Source organism: Plodia interpunctella, chromosome 10, assembly GCF_027563975.2.
Source record: "Plodia interpunctella isolate USDA-ARS_2022_Savannah chromosome 10, ilPloInte3.2, whole genome shotgun sequence".
Taxonomy (NCBI): domain Eukaryota; kingdom Metazoa; phylum Arthropoda; class Insecta; order Lepidoptera; family Pyralidae; genus Plodia; species Plodia interpunctella.
Window position 1 is genome coordinate 6,900,545 of NC_071303.1, and position 17,873 is coordinate 6,918,417.

At 37.3% G+C, this 17,873-nt stretch overlaps 1 protein-coding gene across 16 annotated transcripts in view; it reads left to right on the top strand.

Moving 5' to 3' along the window:
• Nhe2 (Na[+]/H[+] hydrogen exchanger 2) overlaps positions 1-17,042 on the top strand; it is a 42,242-nt gene extending 25,200 nt beyond the window's left edge. For 10 of the 16 annotated variants that reach the window (XM_053750135.1, XM_053750136.1, XM_053750138.2 and 7 more), the window contains exons 4-20: positions 517-780; positions 1,066-1,291; positions 1,566-1,793; positions 1,990-2,207; positions 2,579-2,662; positions 3,117-3,325; positions 3,548-3,673; positions 3,759-3,916; positions 4,271-4,409; positions 4,523-4,666; positions 8,957-9,047; positions 10,276-10,371; positions 11,964-12,164; positions 13,915-13,968; positions 14,480-14,659; positions 15,227-15,569; positions 15,850-17,042. In XM_053750135.1, coding sequence (XP_053606110.1) covers positions 517-780; positions 1,066-1,291; positions 1,566-1,793; positions 1,990-2,207; positions 2,579-2,662; positions 3,117-3,325; positions 3,548-3,673; positions 3,759-3,916; positions 4,271-4,409; positions 4,523-4,666; positions 8,957-9,047; positions 10,276-10,371; positions 11,964-12,164; positions 13,915-13,968; positions 14,480-14,659; positions 15,227-15,569; positions 15,850-16,042 — 2,954 coding nt within the window. In that variant the 3' untranslated portion in view covers positions 16,043-17,042. The remainder of the gene's footprint in view (positions 1-516; positions 781-1,065; positions 1,292-1,565; positions 1,794-1,989; positions 2,208-2,578; positions 2,663-3,116; positions 3,326-3,547; positions 3,674-3,758; positions 3,917-4,270; positions 4,410-4,522; positions 4,667-8,956; positions 9,048-10,275; positions 10,372-11,963; positions 12,165-13,914; positions 13,969-14,479; positions 14,660-15,226; positions 15,570-15,849) is intronic. The other 6 variants (XM_053750148.1, XM_053750145.1, XM_053750146.1 and 3 more) reach the window with 6 other exon arrangements.
• Positions 17,043-17,873: the final 831 nt, after the last annotated feature.

The following is a 17,873-nucleotide window of genomic DNA, read 5'->3' on the forward strand; positions in this document are numbered from 1 at the left end:
GTGACATATTGCTAGAGACATATATCAAGTGGAGATTTCTTTCATGTAGGTATTAAAAGAGTTTCTAAAGTACAAATATTCTGTGGATTGAGATTTACTAAAACCAATTGGCCTGTTATTTTCACTTACTTACAGATCTGTCTAAAATTAACATATTTAACGTGACCCACGCGCGGGGCCTCTTCTTAATCTCTGTAATAACCATAGAATTAGTATACCTCCGGAATACCTGCCAATTAAAAAAAAAAATAATTTTAGCTATCCACATGGAACATGTGAATTTTGAGATATATTATTTATATAATGATAGTAGATAAAACTTTTATCATACAAATTTTACTACTTAACCTTTTATCATAAAAGCTTAAATAGCTTTAATAGAATAATGAAACCATATAAGATGACGTCTTTAACACAAACATTAACACAATTTAACGAAAGTAATTTAGTAATTCCCAAATCACTATTAAATTAACTGTATCAGCGAAAATTTCAAAATGCACTTCTCATTTCCAGGGTTCCATATGGCCCCAAGATTATCGAAGATGTTTCCTGAATCGTGCCTCCTGATCTTCGTGGGGGTCCTCATTGGGGCCTTATTGCTGAGTACCCACAGCGTCCACGTCCAGCCGCTGACTCCTGACACCTTTTTCCTCTACATGCTGCCTCCTATCATCTTGGACGCTGGATACTTTATGCCAAACAGACTCTTCTTCGACCATCTAGGGACGATCTTGTTGTTTGCTGTAGTCGGAACTGTATTCAACACCCTCACAATTGGTAACTAGTACACGTACACTTTTTATTTATTTATTTAAAAGAAGTTCATCAGAACTATGTCTAAATATAATGATTACAAGCTACTTATTCTTGAAGTATATGTAGAAGTATACTTGTACAGCAAAGTGTTTCATCCATAAGTGAGTAATTAGATTGAGTATGAACTATACTTGGAAATGCTGAAGAACACTTGTTGAAATTGTATTGTGACGGTGACTATTCGATTTCAATGACTGTTAACGTCTTTCCTATTATGCGATTACAACAACTAGCATTCCATTCCAGGTGCATCCCTATGGGCCTGTGGCCAGACTGGCATGTTTGGTTGCACGACGCCTCTCCTTGACATGCTGCTGTTCAGCGCGTTAATCTCAGCTGTTGATCCCGTGGCTGTGCTGGCTGTGTTTGAAGAAATACACGTGGATGAAGTCTTGTACATAGTGGTCTTCGGAGAGTCCCTTCTCAACGATGCTGTTACGGTCGTGTTGTACCATATGTTTGAAGCTTATACGTGAGTGCCAAATCTTGTAACGATTTGTTTGACCAAAATTTTGAAAAATACCAAGCTGAACAGGATATGCTATATGTATTTCTTAGAAATTTATTCTATGATATTCATACATGAAACTTTTAATTTGAACATTGTGCCTATCTACGGACAAGGCGGTGCTGGACCGACGACGAAGCGATGTGATTGTGGAAATCGAAAGGAAATTGTAAATGTACAATTTCCTATATTGTAATATGTAATGACATATCAGTTGAATCTAGGAAATATTTTACAGCGAAATGGGTCCATCTCGTCTCATGTACACGGACTTTCTCGCGGGCCTGGCCTCCTTCCTGGTCGTGGCCTTCGGCGGCACCTGCATCGGCGTCATTTGGGGCTTCGCGACGGGCCTGGTCACCAGGTTCACGCACGAAGTCCGGGTCATCGAACCCATTTTCATCTTCGTCATGGCGTACTTGGCGTATCTCAACGCTGAAATGTTCCATATGAGTGGGATCCTCGCGTAAGTTTCACGGATAATATGGATTTATTATTTTAATGTCAGATGTATTGTACTAGTGATGGTACTACTGACTGCCACATTTTTGCGTCAATTGCACCTATGTAATATTAGTTTAAATTTTACTGTAAATATCTTACATGTATCGATCGATCGAAATCACATAATAATCAACACAATAACTTATTGACGATTACAGCATAACATTCTGCGGTATAACAATGAAGAACTACGTGGAAGCCAACATTTCGCACAAGTCCCACACGACTATCAAGTACACTATGAAGATGCTGTCCTCGTCTTCGGAGACCATCATCTTCATGTTCCTAGGTGTCGCCACCGTCAACAACCACCACGACTGGAACACGTGGTTCGTGTTGCTGACCATTGTCTTCTGCTCAATCTTTCGGATTATAGGTGAGCAAAATTTATCTGTTTTACTTACTACATTAGATGTGACGATGACATTTTCTAGTTGTCAGCATATTTAAATTCTGGTCACATAATGTGTTTAATATAGTATAGTAGTAGTGTTTTATCAGTTTTTTGTCATTTTGTGTTTATAAGTGTTTTTATCATGTGTTTTTATCACTTTAGATATCATTTAAAATCGTTTGTAGTAAGACGATTGATGTTCAAACGTAATAATCGTTGTCTAAAAATATTCCTAGTATTCGAAAACCATCGTTTAGTAGGTACCTATCAAAGAATTCCACATGCTACCAGTAAATATCTGTCTCGCTATTTTCTAATGTTCCTTCTGCCTAAAATACAGTTATTTGTTTCAGGAGTGTATATATTTAGTGCAGTAGCAAATAAGTTCAGATTGCACAAACTAAATAAGGTTGAAAAATTTGTTATGTCCTACGGAGGTGAGTCTTACATTATAACTTGTCATCTTACTAATTTTACTTTCTACCAATAAGTATTATCAATGAAAAGTAGTACTTATTACTTTTCCAGTGTGTTAATTGCTAACATTTATGTCAGTTTTATTAAAGTCGCCTAAAGACATCTGACATGACTTTTACGACTACCGCATCTAGTGGCAAGGAATCGCATACATACTAGTAAACTTAAGCTGTCAACCAGTGTACAAGTTTCCTCACGTTGTTTTCTGACGGTCTTAACCACTGGACCACCACCGCTTCAAGTTTTGATATAACTTTATGAGAGAAGATGTCTGTAATCATCACACAAAACTTTCTGAACTATTTTTTTATGAATCTATCCCGAAATTTCCATGGGAGCTATAGAGTAATCGTTGATAGTTCGTTATGTTTATGTGTTCTACATCAATACATAAAAATGTTATGAACATTTCAGGTCTCCGCGGTGCAGTCGCATTCGCATTGGTGCTATTAATAGATCCGGAAGTGGTGAAGTTGCAGCCGATGTTCGTCACGACGACGATAGCGGTGATTTACTTCACGGTGTTCATCCAGGGCATCACCATCAAGCCGCTCGTGAAGATACTGAACGTCAAGACGGCTGAGAAGAGGAAGCCTACGATGAACGAGAGGATACATGAACGAGTAAGCTAAATCTATTATTTTGAGGTACTGGGATGTGATGCTAAAGAATTTTCTATATCGACTATTCGTTATCGACGTAACTTCCGTAAGTACGTGGCGTTATTTTTGGTAGATTCAAATAAAAATATAATTTTGTATTACCTCGCGTATTGGGCATTTTTCATCTACTAGGCAGTGACTTCGATGAAGTAGTTATGTAAGTAATTGTTTGTTTTATTTCAGTTCATGGACCATTTGATGGCAGGTGTAGAAGATATTTTAGGTAAACATGGTAATCATCATATGCGTGATAAATTCAAGAGATTTGATAATCGGTTTATAAGACCCTTTTTACTTAGAAATTACCAGGTAAGATGAACAAGAAATAAAAAATACAGAACAAAGTACCAAAATAGAAACATTTAAAGTGAAAAAAATCATAATATTATTTTAGGGTGCGGAACCAAAAATTTTAGAAACCTATTCAAAGTTGGCTATGAAGGATGCCATAGAGTATATGCAGAGGAATGCTTCTACCATTGGAAATATATCGGGTGCCGAGTCAATGTCTGCTATATTTAAGAATTATACTAATACTAATTTCAATGGAAGGTAATTATCATAAGTAATAAGATTTATTATTTTCCGTCCGGTCCTGGCAGATGGGACAAACCCAAGAAATGGTAGTAGTTTCATTTTGCCAAGGATTTAAGTATAATGAGCTGACAACATGCTACAGATGACGTCGAAAGCAACGTAAAGTGGAGAAAGCAGGGATAAAGCTCTGATGTGAGAGAGATGGTTAAATTGGTTATTGCTTTAAAGGTAAGAAGGAAAAGAAAGTAAAGACGAACTAAAATGACACTTTTTTCTTTACTATATTCTAATGTTGGTGTCAATTTATGCCAGTAAAGTTTGCATTTGTATATTTTAAAAAATGGCCTACAACGAATGTTTCAATTTTAGTCCAAGCTTCAGTCAGCTAGACTCATCAACATGGAATATAGATATGCAAGAGCTTGAGTACAATCCCTCTAAGAAGGATCTGACCGATGCAAAAATACACCATTTGCTGGCTGAGGAACTCTGCAAACCATTCAGACGGGTGAGCTTCTTATCATTTAAAATATTACAACTTATTTACTAACTACTTGGACTCAGCAACAAAGTTATTCAAGTCATCTAAGGCATCATTAACATGTATTATTTATATTTTAGCATCGGCGACTAAGCTATAGCCGACATGCTGTGAATGACCGAGACCTGGGTATCCAGCAGGTGAACTACAAAACACACATGAACATTCGTCGACGGGTCGGCGATAGGAAACACCACCACAAGCGCAGTAAACGTGGGAAGCAGGTCAGGGAAACCTTCAAAATTAACTATAGATAACTATTCTTTCTATACTTTTTTAATGTCAAACATACTCCAACAACCTACCATGTTTTAATAATAATAATAATAATAATAAAATGTTTATTTCGGACGTAATCCATATATTGTTAGTAATTTACAAAGTAACTTAAAACTAGTGTTAGTAACAGAAAACAGTACTTATCCAAAAATATCACACATAAGACACAAAACAGTACGTCCTACCAGCTAGGATCCCACCCCCTGGTCAACGGTATTTGTACATCCACCGTGGTGTGAAGACGAATCCAGTGAGACAGTAATGGGGAGTCCCATCGGTCGGTTAGGACACGGATAATATTATTTGAGCTGGAACGTAATCGCATTAAAAGAGCCGCACATCGCTTTCTAATAATTGCATAGAAGCAATCAGTATTGGCGTCGGCAAACATTTTAGACGCGCTGCAAAAACGCGGCAGCCCAAACAATATTCTGAACGCGTCATTGTATTGAACGCGCAAAGCGTTGTATGCGCGCTGCGTATAGTCCGCCCACAGACTGCACGTGTAGAAGGACTGACAGTAAGCTTTAAAAAGTGTCACCTTAACATCCTTGCTACAACGCGCGAATCTGCGGGCTAACATATTACAGCGCACAGCCATCGCTCTGCGCTCGCGCTCAATATCCAAGTTATCACTTAACGTATCGGTTATCCAATGGCCCAGATACTTAAACTTATCCACTTTGTTCAATTCTGTGCCACACACCCGTACTGGCGTAGTGGTATAAGTTTTAGCCCCAGACTTGAAAATTAAAAATTCACTTTTGCGGGCATTATATCTGAGCCCATGAGATTCCGCATACGTCTCGCAGATGTTTATCAGCCTCTGCAGTGCACCGATCGAAGGGCTCAACAGCACCATATCGTCGGCGTATCCAATGTTGTTAATACACACCCCGTCTATGTGACAACCTATGTTGGTGCTGTTGAGCTCCCCAATCAGTCGGTTCATATACAGGTTGAACAGCTTCGGTGAGCTCATTCCCCCCTGCCTCACCCCGCATTCCAACCTATATACATCCGAGTGCACGCCAGCCCACCTCACACTATTCCTCTGGTTACTATACCAATATTTAAATATTGATATAACATCCCGAGGCAGCGTAGTGTCGTTAGCCATCTTTTCCCAGAGTACATCATATGCGATGGAATCAAACGCTTTTGAGTAGTCCAGGAAACAGGCAAAAACTGGTGTCTTCCTCTTTGTATAATACTGCACAGTTTGCTTGAGACATAGGATCGCGTTTTCGGTAGACAGGCCAGGTCTAAAGCCAAATTGGTTATCGTGCAAGTCAATATGCGCTCCCAAATGTTTGTCAAGCAGACTGTCCAGTACTTTGGCTATTACAGTGGCGAGTGAGATAGGCCTATAGTTCGTCAGATCTGAAGCATCACCAGTTCTATTTTTCAATATAGGTACGACAACTGTATACATTAAATCGGCGGGCAGGTGACAATGTCTAATACATAAATTAAACAATAAGGCCAGAACCCTGGGAAGGTGCACTCCTGCGTGCTTCAGGTGCTCAATGCTGAGGCCGTCATGTCCAGGAGACTTGCCTCTGTCCATTTTATCAATAATAATGGATATCTCCTTCGCAGAAAAACGCACAATCTGACCTGTCTCATGACTACACTCAGCATCTTGCACCCTCGTCACTGGTTCGAGATGTGGCTGAACCTGAAAGTGTCGCTGAAAAACATTTGCGATATCACGTGGGTCCGTTACACCCGCCACGCTCACAGGGAGACTCGGTGTAGGGTTGAGTCTGTTAGTGTTTTTCCAGAATTTCCCAAACTGTTTTTTACTATGATTTTGAGCAATTATATTAAGTTTTATCTGTTTTTCATTATCTTGACAGTACTTTAGTTTAGACCTAAATGATTTTCTTGATTCACACATTTTTGAATAAATATAACCTGTGCCAGGTTTACCATAAGTTAACCAAGTTTTATACCAATACCGAGCCTCCCTATGAGCGCCACTGACATGTTTATTCCAGCCAGGAACGCACTGAAATTTCTTCTTATTTCTAGCACCTCTATATGTAATCTGAGCAGCCTCCGAGAGAATACAGACGATATTGTTGTACAATTCGTCAATTAATAATTTATGATTTCGATCAGGACACAATTTATCAGCACATTCCATAAATTCGGACGGAAAATGAATTTCTTTAAGCTTGGAATGACAAAATTCATGATATTTATCTATCTGACACGTATCCCTTTCCCCCCAACGTACTGTATTCTGCGGAGTATTTGATAACAATATTTTAGGCTTGATAGCATTAATATTACACTCAATTGACATTGGGATGTGATCAGACCAATACACACCATGGACTACTGACACATTCAATACGGTTGCACGGGCCGCAGCAGTCACTACGCAGTGGTCTAGCCACCTCAAACACCCATACACGTCACTAACAAAAGTATAGGTATCGCTTGGTAATAAGTCCATGTCAATGCACGACCAATACTGTTCAGTACAAAAATTCAATAGTTCTAAGGAAAATTGCTCACCGGGATGTGCGTTGAAGTCGCCCAGAATGAACACTGTTTCCACATCATTACTTTCAACAATAGCGTAGATTTCACTCATGCACTCCGTAAACTCAACTAAATTTTCTTTGCAATCGGTTGGCATGTACACTGTTATAACCAAAAACGAACGCTCACCCTGTGTTATTTTAATAGCCGCGAGACGCACACTTCTGCATGTTAGCACTGATACACACGGGAATACCGCTTTCCGCCACAACAACGCAACTCCCCCATACGGTCGACCTCTCAGCACTCCAGCGGATGTGTCCACGGCAGAATTGCCTGTAAACGCGAAGTTGTCGTCTATGCTGCCCAGAAACTGGATATCATGCGGTAGTAGCCACGTCTCTTGAAGCGCAACTATGTCGGCCTTCTGACACAAGGATCTCACACAATCCACTGATCGCACTACGTTTTTGCAGTTAAAACTAATCATTTTAGTTGTTGTTGTAACTGACATTATTTATGTGTATTTTTACTCGATAATCCGGGTAAGCCTCCGTTCGTTCCACCAAAGTCGATAAAACGTCGGAATGCAATTCCCTCTGGCCAAAAATCATTTTTCAAAAACAAATCAATATTTTGTTTGGGAACGAATACTTTATAGGCATCATAATCCTTCAATACTTTCATATTCACTTTTACTAGCGTAACAGGAATGTTTACTTTTTTATGTACATAGTTAGCAATGTCACTCACTGTCGTTGCCTTCGAAACGTTGTAAATATAAATAGCAACCTTAGTAGCGGCGGCCTTAAAGTTGGTGCTATCGCCAACCACTGCACTTCCTCTTTTTGCTGCAAATCGATTACGCTTTCTGTTTTGCACCGGTATCCACTTCCCCTCTTCTGACGTCGACTCACCCTCCGGTAGAAGTTCTGACGATGTCAGTGTTTTTATTTCGCATAGATCGGTCTGGTTCGGGCCGGCAGTGTGTCGCGGCGGAGCAGGCTCGGGCGATAAGCAGACGTCATGAGTCATCAATGCATCGCAAGTATCACGGTCCGCTACCGGTTTGTCAGCTGATCCGGCGTCGACATCGCTCTTAGATACGTTCATAGTTTGCGTTGGTGTAAGTGATTCTACACTACCTTCAATTATTGGGCGGTACCTGCAGACATTTTTTGACGAAAGATGATGATTTATTGATATGTCTTGTTCAATATGTGCTGGAGGCAATCCCATGGGGCCACTATCATATTCAAAACTGTCCACTAAGCACGCCCCTCGCTTATAGTTTACTTTACTTTGAAAGTTGTTAACAATGGAAGCTTTTTTCAAATTCTCAATCTCCAATTTTAGCTCCTCCAATTGCCTTTTGGAGACACACTCCTCTTTTAAATAGTCTATATCATAGCGCATCTTTAAGTTGTCTTTTAATAACCGAGTTACATCGACATGGTCAAATGTCACTGGTGGCAATTTGTGCAACTCTCTGGCGACAAAAACGGGTATTTCTTCAGGACGTAATTCTTTGAGAACACAAATAATGTCGTCGATATCTCTAAGAGCTTTTCCCTGCCTCTTTCTTATCTTTTTTCTTTTTGCCGTTGATATGGACTCAAATAATAGATCCTTAGCAAGCTTTATATCATTTTCCGAAAAACCGGTAACACATAGACGACCAAGACTTTCTCCGTCGTTTTAATATGCATTTTAATTGAAATTTGTATAATTTATTCCAGGATGGCAAAAATCATGTCACCTTCCCTGAATTCCAGCAAAATGGTTCGGCCAAACAGTTCACGCACGGTAAAATAAAGTATTATAGATTAGGTACTTACTTATTCTTTATTACTATCACGAGTGTCGATCGCATGCACGTGTGGGTCCAAGTATCTGTTCATTTTTTTTTACAGTTTTCATTATTATGCATTAATTTGCGTAGCACGAATGCTTTTGTAAACACTAGCCACATTAAAATGGTACACTCCGTACAAATTGTGTTTCCATGCGACGCATAGCATTGTTCCGTGATATACCTTGCTAGAAAAGCATTGTATACTTAAATCTTCCTTTTAAATTCCTCTATGATTGAAAATTTCAAGAAAATCCGACACTGTTTAGAAAATAACATAGATTTGTAACATTAGAGCCTCGTTCTGGTAAAACTATAATAAAAAGTAGACTTGAAAAGTAAGGCTTGTGTTAATCCTGTAGGTTTTGTCTGTCTTTGTGTCATATTTCACCAAAATCAATCGAGTAGTTTTTAAGTTTACACATTACTAACAAAAATACATTTTTTCTCTTTATAATTTTAGTATGGATACTATGATTAAGTACTCACAGCGATAAGGCCTTTTGCGCGTATAAGTTTGTAACGATATGTTTTGATTTGTGTTCAATAAAGGGTTTTGTATTGTATTGTACGTAGGTATTATTACGGTGGTAATATTAGGCCTTGTGAGGTTACGGTTTACCTTTGCGATGGCTGCCATGCGCGTGCGTCTTCTCATCAACAGGTGCTGCTAAGTGAAACTGGTCAGCTTGATTCTCATAATTCTCATATTGTCCTCCTAAGTAAGTACGGAGATACGGAGTGTACGAATCGACAAGAATTCACATTAGCCCACGAATTTATTTTCTAGTGCATGTCGGACTTGATACCTAATGCAATATCTTGTAACAATCCCAAATGTTCATGATATGTAGTTACAGCCAATCGAATCAACGAAATTGTCACATTCATTCACAGATAAAGCTCGGTGCACACATTGCTTATAGTCCAAGTTATGAAGGCTGAGTTCCATAGCTTCATAAATACTAGGGTTTACTAAATTGTTATGGATTATCATAGTTATTTACTAATTCCAATATTATCAGATGATTGAATTTTATGATCGGAGAACGGAATACAATTGTCTAAATGAATCACTTTTCTCTTGCAATTGCCCATCTTTCGTAGAATAATAACAAGATTATTATATCATGCCGTTACGAACTAAAAACTATGGAACTCAACACCATTCCTCCTAGATTATACTAATCCTGACGTGTTCCACAGACTACATAGACGAGGTGTTGCAAGAGGACGGCGACGAGCGGGCGCCGCGCCGTGACGCCGATGATGGCGGTATAATTTTCACTGCCAAGTCCCCGCGTAGGTATTCTGCATGGACACCCTGTGTGACAACTGTAGACAGAGAAAACTACAGACTTCGACATATCTTCTATTTCGCTCAAGAAAGAGAAACGCGTATTAGAAATTCACGAGAAAAAACGGGACTGAAGGCATATTTTGTCACTCATGCGCCTCGCTTACCTTCCCGCTTTATATGAGACAAACCGGGAAATTGTATCTCATTTGGCTATGGTAGCTCGTTGTCTTTAGTTTTCTTTGTCCTTGGTGACAACGCGTTTGGAATTGAATAACAGTTGTAGTCTTTTGACTCTCGTTCATTGAAGCTCAACCTGGATTTATTTAATGAAAAAATAAAAAAATCTACTAATGGACCATTTTTAAGTCCAACTATGAACATCGAATACACTCAGTCTTTGCCTTTTATCCCAGCTAAAGTAAGAAAAGAATAACCAACAAATAGCTGTAAAAGAAACAACTAAAGCAATTTAACATAGTCCTACTGTAAGATAGAGTGAAAATGTTATTTGCCAAATCCTAAGATATTTTCCTAAGAAAACACATTTAAATTTAAAGTCAATTAAATTTTCCAAAGTAAACATCTTTCAATTTATCTGCCACAATCTGGTAAGAAATATCAGAGCATTCCTTGGGTCTGTATACGATAGGAGACACAGTTCAGACACGGTCCATCAATAAAAGCTCAATCGTATAATTTGAAAAGTTTGAAAACATACATATAAAGTATACATATGTACTTTCTCATCACTTAAATTATATTGAAGCAATTGGTACCTATGCCACGCATAATACTGTATCACAAATAATTTATGTTAATTCAAATCCAAACAGTACGTTCAGTAATTAGATGTTGTGAGTTGTAACAATTGTATTTTCACCTAATTTGCACTTCAGGCTATCGGAAACTAAACTGGGTTTTGTTTTAAAGTTAACATGGGAATGGATTATTGGCGAATTTTGGAAATGTGCTGAAACGTTTTTGTGGTGGCATGTAACGAACTTCTTATCTTCTCTCTATGGTATTTACTCTTTAACCAAAGGAAATCTATGCTTTCTATTGATTTTAATATGGAACTGCTTCAAATCAAGACATTAGAACTCATTTTAAATACGCTACAATTTTGTAAACTTTTCATACCCCATCAAATATGTGTCGTGTGTAGCATGTTCGTAGACCATTGCTACGACTGCGCTACGCGCTACGACAATTTGTATCGTTGAAAGTTCGTAGCAACGTCTACAATCGCTAAGTTTACTCGAATAAAACGTATACGCAGTAATAAGAATGGGAAAAAATAATGTATAGTAAAAAATTGTAAATAAAAATATAAGCAAATTAGTTAATTTCAAGTTCATAGTACTTAAGTAAATTGAATGAAGCAGTTCCCCATGTTTACTTTTTCTAATAAGTTATCCCAAAAGTGTACGTCCTACCAACCTGTTACCTACTTATTCGCTAACGAACTCCTACAATCCAAAGTATAATTTCTGCTTGTTTAATATTGTTTGTTTGATTGTCGTTTTCTTCCCTTCTGGCAATCTTCACGTGGCACCGCAAACTATCGATAATCTCGACAACTGGCGATGTTAAGCTGGATATAAAGAAGTCAGTCCGACGTCCTCGCATAAAGAAAATAGTAGTTCGCTTTTAAACCAGTTGGCTAACCTGCCGGGGTTCAATCCTTTGAAAGCGAGAATAGTAAAACAGTATGCTAAAACCCCCGAGGAGATATTGCCGACAGCTGTTGAGAAATCCTTACCGTGGAGAAGGGACAGGTCCACGTATAACTTTGGTATGTGTTTATTGAGAACTAACTAAAGTATTGTTAATCATTCGCTTTCTGCGCGCCTAAATGGCTATAGGTATGGCATAGTCTGGTTCGCCTCCTGTCGCACTTTGAAGCTATAGATTATATTGGAACCAACACTGGTAAAAAGTTTTTGATGTAAATGTATGGATGCTCATCCATGTGGAATACGATAGAACTGAGGAGGACATATATTGCTCTTTCATATCTGAACCGACCTCTCTTTCTTATGTATAACAAGGTATACATGTAAGTATTACATACAGCTAAACCTTTCTCCGTGTAAGAAAGAAGGGTCAGGCCAAAGTCACATGAAAAGTTCTTAGCTGCGTTCTGTCGAAGGGTCGTCCCTTCGGGTGAAATGCGGGTTTGCATTTCACTTCTTACTATCGAGTCGATTTGAAGTGAGACGCAGCGAACCAATTATATTTCGGTGTGATTGTCGTTGTGTCGTAATGGCACTTTGAGATTGGTTCACTGCGATCCACTCGATGTTGTGATGTAAATAGCAAAGTCCTGTGTGCGACTTATTATCTATAGCCATGAAGTCGATCGGTCATAACGCTTAAACGCGCACACGGCGCTAAGGACTTAGCGCCAATGTAATTCTTTATACTGCGGGTAGCGAGTGTTTAACAATACTATAACTGTTGCCTCTGCGTCTGATGATCTCTAAATTTCTCAATATTATACTTGTTTTGCTCGAAGACAATCATAAGTATAATCAGGAGTAGAATTAGTTCTGCATTTGCATCGATTAGATTGTTTGAAGCAATTTAGCGAGATCCCACGACTGATGAGCTTTTGTTTAAATCTCTCACGTGTTGTGGAACCTCTTCATTTAGCATTCGTATTCAAGATAGAACTTGTTCACTACAGCGTAGATAGTTATTTCATATAAGGCAGTGATAAGAAAATGAGATAGTAATTGTGACGAATAAAAGTTATCAAAACTTTTAGTTATAAAATTGCCTTATATAAAAATCTTGGGACATACCTACGGCTTCTTACAGTATCTATTTACTAGATAGTCACAAGCGCTAGAAAATAAATTATGGAAAAGCACAAAAGTTCTTTCTTGAATAGCAATTACAGTTTCATCAGACGTCATATTATTACAACATTCAGTGATATTATAACATGGATTGCATGATACATAATTAAACACATACTATATTTATATATTAGTGTTAGTTGCTTTAATATTTGCATATAATTTTTAGATACACCCCCACTTCATGCCTCTCTGTATGTCTTCGGTCTTTTAATATTTCTTCAATAATTTTATATCTGAAATGATAACTATTTTAATCGAAAATTAATGCAAAGGCATAATTTATTTACGCATACTATACAAATTAAAATCATCACACATTACAAGTTACCTATCAAAGAATTAGAAATGGTTATCTTTAAATGAAAGCATGTTTTCTTTATCTTAAATTTCAAATGTCTTATATAAAATTGCTTGCAAGTATTGCATGCTGTACATTTGATATAATAATATTACCTAAGTATATCGTATTAAAGTATATACTTATTTTATTTATAAAATAATATATCAAAGCGGATTTTTATAAAAAAATATTATGTAATACTTAATTAAGCAACTCAAAATCTACTGCAGAATATTTTTAGAAGCATGGATCAAATTCATCTCATTAAAAACTTAAGATAATCTAGTCTAAAATTACGATCAGTAGAGATTGATTGATTGATATTTTTTTTATTTTAGTACCTAATGAAGATATTCTTGAAGAAGACGAGAAGAGAATGTCCGATGATAACGGTAAATCCTCAATATTTTCCTAATATAGGATACAAAACCCGTAAGAATAATGTACATAAGAGTGAATTTAGGTACCATAAAAGTAGCATGATACCTAGCCAGGCATTAATGGGCGCCAAAATGGGGATGCAATAAATTTGGCTCGTTTGTGTAAACGCACCTTAATAGGTACTTATGATCCTTGAGCCATGTGACAATAAATATTTAACTATTGCAATAGTCCATTGATCCACCTCCGTGTAAATCCTTACGGGATTTATGTATTAACATTCTTAATTATGACTATTGACCAGTGGATCAGACGCATTTTTATGGATTACACATTTGATAGGTAGACGATTATGATTCAGTGGCTTCTACCGTAATGAATACGCGTATGCTCTTTACGAGCAGCCGTTCTAGAAGTGTTAATATGAAACTTGACAAAAGTTTTACAAGGCACCGTATTGTACCATTTCGTATGTATAAATGTATATTTTATAACATAGGTATATCTTGAGTCCCATTACAGACACATACATGACAGTGCCCGAGCATGCACGTGTGGCCACGCCCACCGCAACAGAGACCATGTTGCCATGGAAACGGGAGGAGGCCGAGGGCTCCGGGGCCCTCAAGCAGTCTGAGTTCCCTTCCTGGGCCTCCAACAAGGAATACCTTGCTTACAGTTCGCCGTCTGCCACGTTCCTAGGTATAGTAATTTGTATATATATTTATTAGTGTTTAAGATTCGCAATACTGACATGACAAAGGAAGCTTATATAGGGTGAGTTGCACCGTCAAATTTGACGTTGAGGTATGGTCATAGAAGTTGACGACGCAACCCACCCTTAATATATATTCATAATTTTGAAGACGTTAAAATTTTTTTATTGTTATACCTTTGACTTTATTGTGTTTTCGGAAGACGTAAAATTATAAAGTTTGGATTGTCTTTATGTTTATCGTTTTAGTAATAGTGTTATGTATTCCCAATTGTCTTATGTTTATTTCTAAAGTACAAAAACTTTTTTAATCATTCCTTCACCTACCTACCTTATACTACCTACATGAATGCGTAAATTTTATGTAATCATTTTTTTTACAAATTAATTATTTTGTATTTAGTTTTGCATGAATGTACAACTGCAATATATTAGAAGTAGCGTAATTTTGTAAAAAAAAAAAACAAAACAATTCTGTCTCCTGCACCAAACGAAAGTCGACATTTTCTCATCCACTTTTTCTCTTTCCCTTCCTCGATCACCCTTCACCTCAGGAGGTATAGAGAAGCCAAAACATCCGAAATCTATCATAGGTCTATTCCGAAGAGAGAGCTCAGGTTCCAACCAGGGTCAAGAGGCTGCCGCATCAGATACTGAAGCGACTATCAAAGGAGAATGTAGCAAGGGAGAGACGTCATCAAATAAAGGGGAATATCACAGCCGTCAAGGACCAAGTTTGCTGTCCAAAAGGAGCACGAGTCTTGGGGGACCTTCGGTACTGCTGATGGAAGATGTGGCACATTCGGATCCACTAGGAGCGTCGTCAAGACCTGCCAATATAATGCAGGGGCCGCATCGAGGACAGTGCAGGAGAGGATCCATGTTGGAGCTGACCGGGTAAGTTGTCCATCGATTAAATTTCTGTTAAAAAGATTATTTCAAAGGTATGGTCATAGAAGTTTTATTTCCTATACGACCTGAATCAGAACTCAGAGTTTAAAAACAAGAATATGGAATATTTTGGAATATTGTCTGACGTAGACCGAACCATATAGAAAATTAAATACTAAAAAGTAACTAGGTATTTCTACAAGAACGGAATCTGCATATTCTCGACCATAAAATTAGTATTCTTGACCTCACTATATAAATAATTTCTCTAATAAATTAATTCCAGATCCCTATCCCGCGATGCGATAACAGAAGAAAAGTGCAGCAAGTCTCTGCCAGAGAGCGAGCGAATGGGGATCCGTCGCTTACCCCTCGGCCAACAAAGCCTACCACGGGAACCATTCATCCGGCAGCTAACCATGGCGTCTACCCTCCTGACCAGTTCATCATCAGACGACTCCTCCGATGAGAACACCTGAGTGCATCGCCGTGGTGATCCAGACAGGTTGCCACTTTTAAAGTACAGGACGCTAGAATAAGCGAATGACACTCTCAATCAGTGCTGTGAATTTGTGGTGTAGAATTAAGTAGGTTAAACGAATGTTGTGGAGGGTGTGTGATTTCTTAGCCGACTGCGTGACTAAATTTACGTTTAAAATTCTAATGTTGTTCTGCTAATTATTTCCAAGCACTACCCTGTAAAGAGTAGTATTTAATCTCTGCGAGTGGAAGGATTTTAAACTGTTTGTGTGTTTTGTAAGATTACTTAACCTGGCGACCAAAATTGAAAAAGGTGTGAAATTATTTTCTTGACGAAATTTGATAGGTAGCGATACCCATGTCGTATTTTAAGATTCAGTGCTAGCTAGAAAATATTGAAGGGAAACGATGCAAGTACTCGTAAAATGGCTAGACTGACTTTTCACATTGACCCCAAATAGAGAAATAAACTTTTGTTATGCAGTCGGATTTTTTGATGAATTTTGTGAGTCTGATAATTAATGACTAGATACCTAGATATTATTTTATTAGACTGTTTACCTACTTTAGTACTCCCTATTTTTATGTAATCCATTTACATATTGAAGTTCCTTTTTTCCTAGACTTTGACTAAGTAGTGAATTTTTGTGTCCAACATTACATAGTCGACATAGAAAATAACAATAATAAAATTTATATTCGAACCAGTTAGTAATTATTTTTATATGCTCTTGTAAATATATTATGCTATTTTTTTAATAATTATGGGTAGGTTGCACCTCCAAATTTGACGTTAACTTTAACGTTGACGGTGTAACCTGGTGTAAGTATTTTGTTATTTTATTAAGGCAATGGTTGCCAATGACAATACTATTAAACCTAAAGATATAAGTAGGTAGTTGTATCTAAGTTTAGAAACTTAGAAATCTTCTGAATGTTTTCAGATTTATTATTGGTGATTCCTTAACGATAAACAGGCGACAAAAATATCAAAAGTCATGCCAAACCAGGCGGTATATCGTACCTAGGTAATTCCTGTTTTTGACAGGTTATTCTTAAAAAAAAAAGATATATGATGACAACATCATACACAAATAACAGGAATGTGTTATGACATTGCATTAAATATTGCTTTGCAAATGGAGCCCTGTTTACGATATAAAAGAAACAGAAGCGCAGGATTCGGCTTATTCATTAAATTAACTTAATATTGCCGCCAATTATGAGTCTGTTCATCTATGGCCAAAACAAAGTTTATGGTTCTCAGTGTGTTTTCAATTTTACCTTTGAATTTGTAATAATAATTTTTAAATTTACGCGATACCTTTGGTATTATAAATACCTAAGATATCGAGTAAATTTAGTATCGAGTACACCTAATTTTAAATCTGTCAATCCTAAAAGACTCTGTCATTGGCAATTTGATGTCACTAGGTATGTAGCTAGTACCTATCTATCTAATAGTATTAAATCAATTAAAAAGCTTCTAATATACATAAGCGAGGTGTTGAATTGTTACATAGATAATAAATTATACTAGAAAAAACAAATATAGAAGCCATTTGTAAGTAATTAGTACAATAATAGAAATAATGGTCATTTAATGTAAACACCTATTTAGTTGTAAATATCATTATTTTTGGGAGCTGTGTGAATTATTGATTATAAGTAAATTAAGTATTATTTAAATTAGTATGTACTTTTCTAGGCATTTAACATTGTTTATTATTCAGACATAGCTACAAATAAATTCATTATACTTGGTAGATGTTTCTGTATATTAAAAAAGCTATGGTCACTAAACCATTTTCTTCCTCTCGTGGTTCAATC